The 6,990-nt window shown below is 40.9% G+C and overlaps 1 protein-coding gene across 1 annotated transcript; it reads right to left on the reverse strand.

Moving 5' to 3' along the window:
- Positions 1–1,782: 1,782 nt before the first annotated feature.
- On the reverse strand, positions 1,783–2,724 carry ORYCUNV1R1626 (vomeronasal 1 receptor oryCunV1R1626). The gene has a single exon (NM_001167312.1). It carries the CDS (start codon positions 2,722–2,724, stop codon positions 1,783–1,785), a length of 942 nt encoding a protein of 313 aa, NP_001160784.1.
- Positions 2,725–6,990: the final 4,266 nt, after the last annotated feature.

Here is a 6,990-nt window from a genome sequence, read left to right on the forward strand (position 1 = left end):
ATGATACAAGTCCCTTTGGTTGACTTTTTCCATTTGGAGTCAAAGGGCAATTGGCCTCTTCCTGGAAACCCCTTTGGGCTTTGGCTTGTGTTGGACCCAGCTAGCATGTAAATTGCTTTTTAAAAATATGGATTAGCTGGGTACTGAGGTACTGTTGAAAATGATGTGTGACCCATACAGGCCTGGGGACTGTCCAGTCTGACTTTCCCATTCTGATATGGTCACCCTGGACTCCACAGCTAGCAAGAAACAAAGGGCCCCAAAAGTCTTGTTTGCCAAGTAGAAATCACATATTTAAGAATGAATGCTGGCTAGCTGAAGCAAATCTTGGCTCAGCAAGAGTAAGTTAAAACTCTTCTCTGTTGGTTGTGACTTTGTTGGTCCAATATGCTGTATGAAGCAAAGCTGCCAGCTATATGAGGCCCTCAATTCTCCAAGAGTCCCCAGAATTCATGTCCTTGGTTCACTGATGATTCAGCTAAACTGTATCCCAATAGTTAAAACTAGGCTGGTCTGGAAGCCTCACCTTGGTCTCAGCCACCCAGAACTGAGAGCAGACAGGATTGCTCTGTTCAGTGGTCAGACTCCAGATCTGGGACTATTGAATGTGTTAGAGCTGTTTGACCTGTGCTTGGACTTCTATAGACTGGAGTCCTGGCTGCTCCACTTCCAATCCAGCTCCCTGCTAATATGCCTGGGAAAGCAGTGGAAGATGGCCCAGGTAAGTGGGCCCCCACACCTACATGGAAGACCCAGAAGAATTTCCTGGGTCCTGGCTTTGGATCAACCCAGATCCAGCCATTGCAGCCATTTTGGAAATGAATAAAAGACCTCTCTCTCTGTCTCTTCCTTTCTCTTTCTGTAACTTTACCTCTCACAAAAAAATTTACTGCATATGGGTGAAATGATCATTTTTCCATTCAATTGTTGTTTATAGCCATTGTCGGTATTCCCACTAAGCTAGTTAAACTTATTCTTGTTAAACTAAACTTGTTAAACTTATTCTGTGAATTAAGCCTTTTTACTGTAATTTTATTTTAAAATATTTCAAAAACTAAAAAGAAAGGGAGAAAGAAGAAAGGTGTGAGGGGAAGAGAACGAGGGAATGTAATTTTTTCAAGATTGATTGATTATTTATTTGAAAGGCAGAGTTACAGAGAAGGAGAGAGAGAGGCAGAGAGAGGTCTTCCATCCACTGGTTCGCTCCCCAATGGCCAAAATGGCCAGGGCTTGGCCAGGCTCAAACCAGGAGCCAGGAGCTTCATCTGGGTCTCCCGCATGGGTACAGGGACCCAAGCACTTGGGCCATCCTCTGTTGCCTTCCCAGGTGCATTAGCAGGGAGCTGAATCAGAAGTGGAGTGGCAGGAACTAAGACCAGCACCCATGAGGGATGCCTGCGCTCAAGGCAATGGCTTAACCTGCTACATCAGGGAGACAGGACTTGAACTGGTGCCCTACAGGTGGCAGTTCAACCTGCTATGCCACAGTGTCAGCCCCCAGCATGTAACTCAATGTCTTATCAAGTGAATCTTTTCAACATCTGCAGATTGTTTTAACACATCTTGTTTTATTATTATATAGACTCCACATTTCTCTACTGAGGGCATTAATAACATTTAAGTTCCAGAGATTTCCTTAGGATGCCATTTACAATCACCATTTGATTGTTTATTGGAGAGCAGAGCCTTTCTCACCACTCAGTGGTATTGTGACTGTTTCATAAATGAGCTTAGGAGGAGCATGTATGAATAACACGTGTAGAATATGCAGATATGCACAATTTAAGTATTTCTCTTAAGTTTGGGTAATTTTATATTCCTGATCCAGGCAAGGGAGAACCTAGATGCACTGGAGTTCCGGCTCATGAGGATAAAGGGGCTGACCATTGGGAAACATGCAGCAATGAGTGTAGAGGCATTCACCAGCCAAAAATTTGGCTTATTTAAGAAAGCAAAACACCCATGAAAGATGGAGGAAAGAGTGTAAGAAGACACAAAAGTGCTCACCAGAACGAGGGTGTTTTGAGTGGCTCTGGTCTCAGGAGCTGATTTGCAAGAAACACTGGTCCTGTGAATGTGTTGGACCTGCTGTCTGTGCCTGTGCAAGATAAATATCATGGAGCTACTGGCCCACAACATAAGCATCAGGCAGAAAACATCAGGAAATAATAACAAAATTGTATACAGTAAGTATTCTATGACATTATTATGATCTTCAGCATAACAGAATCCATAATCTCTCCTTGTGATATTTTTATTGCTCCATTGACCAGTCATTTTCATCGGCACCATAATATTTAGCATCATGTGCAGGATCCAGCAGAGGATATTGGAGAGGTCCATGTACTTCAGAGCTTTTGCTTTAAACTCTGCATACCTGGAGTTCCTGGGATTGATTATGATCACCTGGAAGACACTCAAAAGGGAGGTGGTGTTGATGGAGACACCCCTGCCCACTCTGTGGACATAGAAAACAAGTTTGCACTCAACATCACTGAGGGAAAAATTCATCCCAAAAGCTGCCATCGTTTGGAGTACTCCTTTAGAGAAGATGACCAAGGAGTTGGCTATTGTCAGGTGTCTGAAAATTACACCCGTGGACCTTACCCTATACCCAGTTAGGTAAAGGAAGAGATAATGGTAGAGAAGATAGAAATTTCCCAGAATTCCAACAGCAGTCTGTAATAAGTAGACCATTCCTACTATAAAATCTCTGGAGAACATTCTGTAAGTTTGAGTGACTGGAATTTTTTTTTCAAAGCCAGAGGACCCTGTATAGAAAAACGAGGCATGGGCTACATGTATCATGTCAACTTAAATTCAATATTCTCTATGTACACTAGTTCCCACTTAGAAATAATGTGTTTTTTTTTTCATTAGTGGGCTTCCAAGAATTGAACATATGGGTAGACTTTAAAGAATACATATAATGTACAAATCACTGAGGATACACCTGTAGCTATTCCATTATTCTTCATTATCCTGTGAGTTTGGTACTACCGTAATATTCATTCAAAGGGGAGAAGCACTTAGGCAGAGAAGAGTTAATGTTCATACCATGTTTCAGGGTAAAGTAAGGACTTGAACCTGGAAGTACAACTGAAAAAATGGCATGCATTTAAATATCATGCTATAGAACAAAGCTAGTTAGCTGCTTTCTAACTCATTTTACATTTATTTAGTTATTTTCATACATTGTCTTTTTTTGAGATTGGGGTCATTTTGTTTTATGATCATAGTTGTAGCTATTTTTAATGTATTTTAGACCATTATCAATTCTGAAGAAAGCATTAGAGCTCTTAGTAAAATACAGATGAATGCATGAATGTGCTACAGGAGAAGCTGGAGTCACATGAATGCATAATTCATCCGATATTAGAATGGCTGCATGATACTGCAGGGCCAAAAGTGTTAGCTGGTCCACCCTGCCTTTCACCTAACACAGGCATTAACCTGATACAGGTTCTGTAAAGAAGGAAAGCTTAAATTACCTCTTCTAGCCCTGAATATGTGAATTCTTTCAAGCCAGGAAAGACGATAAAAGCAATCTTAAAACCTCACCAGTGTGCATCTCAGTAGAGTTGGAGAAGAGAAGTGGCAGTGGATTGTCTTTTGCTTTATTGAATGTGGCAGACACGCTGTAGTAGAAAACCAAAAATGGCATGAAATTGGCTGTAAGACATAGAGACTTATTTTCTTTATTATTCTCATAAGAAAACTTATGTGTTTATAAAATGGTTTCCTGTGTCAAGTATTTGTGCATCCAGAGCTAATTTATAAACTATTCTTGTAGTATCTTGTTATTTTGAAATATTTATATAGTGAGTTCTGGAAATATGATCAATAACCCCAATGAAACAAACAGAAAAGAATGGCTATAGAAGGACTCAGTTTTTTATGCCAAGAATAAAATAGCATATATTACAGAAATTATTGGATATTAACTGTGGGACATTAAACATTAATGTGGGATAAAACATTGTAGGATAAAAATTGTTACTTCTAATTTTCGAATCTATACTTATCCATGAACACCTGAATTAAGTAAACTAGTAACCATTGGGAAACACTTGTGAAATATATTAAAATATAGACACATGCACAACAGAACTAGTGAATACTTTATAAGTTGAAATTATAGAGTCTGAGATCAATATTAGAATATTTTAAAGTAGGGGAAATATCACAGGATACATTTGAGCCTAACAGCTGTTGTCCTCACACTCATTGTTATAAAGTTCTGTTTTCCCACGTGAGCACCGATTCAAGTTCCCCCTGCTCCACCTCTGATTCAGCTCCCTGCTATGGCCTTGCAAAGCAGTGGAAGATGGCCCAAGTGCTTGGGTCTCTGCACCTGCCTGGGAGACACAGAAGAAGCACCCTGGCTCCTGTCTTCAGATCGGTGCAGTTCAGGCTGTTGTGGTCATTTGGGGAATGAACCAGTGGATGGAAGACCTTTCTCTCTGTCTCTCTCTGCCTCCCTGTAACTCTGCCTTTCAAATAAATAAATAAATCTTTAAAAGAAAAAAGCATAGTGATACTTTCCACTGTACCTCCCTCTTCCTTCCTTTCCTGTTTTAATTTTTATGACACACTTCAATTTACTTTATAATCAAGCCCAGAAGAATTTTTCCTCCTCGTGATCATTTACCCACACTGTTCATCGGTTTTCCTTCCTCGCAGACAAAAACAGAAAACTGACCTGACTCCTCAGTGGGAGGACAGTCGCCGAGTGTGGTGGTCACAACAGCCAGCTTCATGTGGGGGAGAGGCAATCAGGCCCCGAGATATGTTCCTGTGATTCTATGACCTCACCTTCCCCTCAGATTTGCAATTATCATTTCTCCTATAGCAGCAATGAGAATGCAAGTGTGGGATGCAGAGAATATTCATCAACAATGTTTTCTTTGTTTCTAGTCACCAGAAACAATCATGAATTCCAAGTGAGTATCTCTCAAGAGACCGCTTGAGTGTTTGGGATGGGACTGTTTCTTCCTGGATCCCTGGTGGGAGACCGGGCTGACACAGAAGGAGGCATGTCCTGTTACCTGGCAGACCAGCAGCTGCTGGTGGAGCACCTGAGGCTCACTGGGTTCTCTGATCTCCTGAGAAGTTCTCCCCAGTTCCTTCCAATTTTCAGACCACTGAGATAACCCATCGTTTAAGTTATGAGTATCAACACCCTTGACAAGGACTTTCCACAGGGTACAATTAAGGAGAAGATCTCGATGACAATAATTTACATAGGAACCATGGGACTCTTTTGCTCCATTCAATGCTAATGGATTTGGAGGTCTAGATGATGTGTAAAATAATTAAGAAAATATACTTTCTCAATATTGAGCAACAGGAATCTAAAGAGAACAATATCCACGAGAGGGAAGCTATATAAGCCCTTTACAAATAAAGTCACCAGGCACAGATAAACCAGCAGTTTCTAGAATTCCTTTAACCATCAGATAAACCAGTTACTTCCTCAGGTCAAGGCAGCTGAATAGTCATTTTTCTACACCTAACTTTTGCTGAGTTTTCAGTAATGAGTACCGACTTCTTTTGTAACTAATCAAGATACATAAAAATTCAGTTCAAATTAATCTTTTCCCCTGTAAAAAAAACATATACAGCTTGATCCTTCCTGTGGGGACCCATGAGCTGGCCATTGGCCCACATGCTAAGGCCTGGCTTGCTGACCATTGGCATTAGTTACTGCTGTGTGGGTGTTTATGGTTTCTGTTGAGCTGTGATATGGGGACTGTTTCATAACCCCAGGCTAGAGTCAGAACAACTATGGCCTTGGGGCTTCCCGTACTTCTTTTCCCACTGACCAAGGCTGAGAAAACACCAGGTGGAAGCTTGTTGTTAGCACCCAAGTTGCCTGCTACGTGACCAGGAGCTTAATTGGATGAAGACATGTGATCACCTTTATGGTTGGACAAGGAGTGCATGGACTTTGCGTGATCAGGCACCCTATTGGAGCACCGCCGCATGGACTGTAGCATGGACTAAGCTTGCATTACATGCTTCTGCAATGATATACTATATAAGCTGTTCGTGAAATAGTAACGGGAGCTTCCCCTTTCTTTCGGAGCTCCCCTTGCTCAAGGGTTTCTTTTTCTATCCCTTGCTCAAGGGTTTCTTTTTCTATCCTGTTTAAATGAAAGTCTACTGAAGACCAATCAGCTGGGAGAAGTGTCGTTCCTTTGCGGGCAAGGGAGCGACACTTCCCTACCAACTTGTACATCCCATATCCAAGTCAGTGATTAGAGACATGATGGTGAATAGATACACTTTACTACACACATACAAATACACATATTTATACTACAATGCAAATGTGTGCACAGCATGCACTCAAATACAAACATATGAACTCACCTAATTGCACACACATTTGTATACTTAAATCACACTCATCTCCTCACCAAATACAATCACACACTCATATTTAAACACACTCACTATTAAATGTAGTCACACATACTAACACATGCCTAATCCCATTCATAAAAATTGTATTCATAATCAGAACCCATATATGCACCTTGACAATGCTGTTATGTGTGGAAGATCAGTAGTAACTCCTGACAGCTGGTTGTCTGAAAGATGGGACGTGCTTTACCTATTTCAGGACAGACATAGAAAACAATAGATTATACATACTCTGTTCTTGGTTCAATATCTCCATAAATATTTTAATATATTTATTACTGCTCGGTAAAATGGATTTCCCCTCAAATAGTGGTTTTTGGAGAAGTTTTCAACACTAGTAGATGTATGTCTTGGCAGTCCATGCAGCATCAGGATGTTGCATAGTGATTTTGAGTGTACCATTTCTACAGAACCACTCCTGTTCAATACCAGAACTGAGTGTATCTGTCTGGTTATCATGCACATCATGGAGTGTGAATCATCAGTCATGCTCACTGAGCACACGTGGATTACCTTGGAGCTTGGATTTCTGCACCATTTTGGTTGCACATCTTGTGAATA

Source organism: Oryctolagus cuniculus, chromosome 18 (genome assembly GCF_964237555.1).
Source record: "Oryctolagus cuniculus chromosome 18, mOryCun1.1, whole genome shotgun sequence".
NCBI classification, from domain to species: domain Eukaryota; kingdom Metazoa; phylum Chordata; class Mammalia; order Lagomorpha; family Leporidae; genus Oryctolagus; species Oryctolagus cuniculus.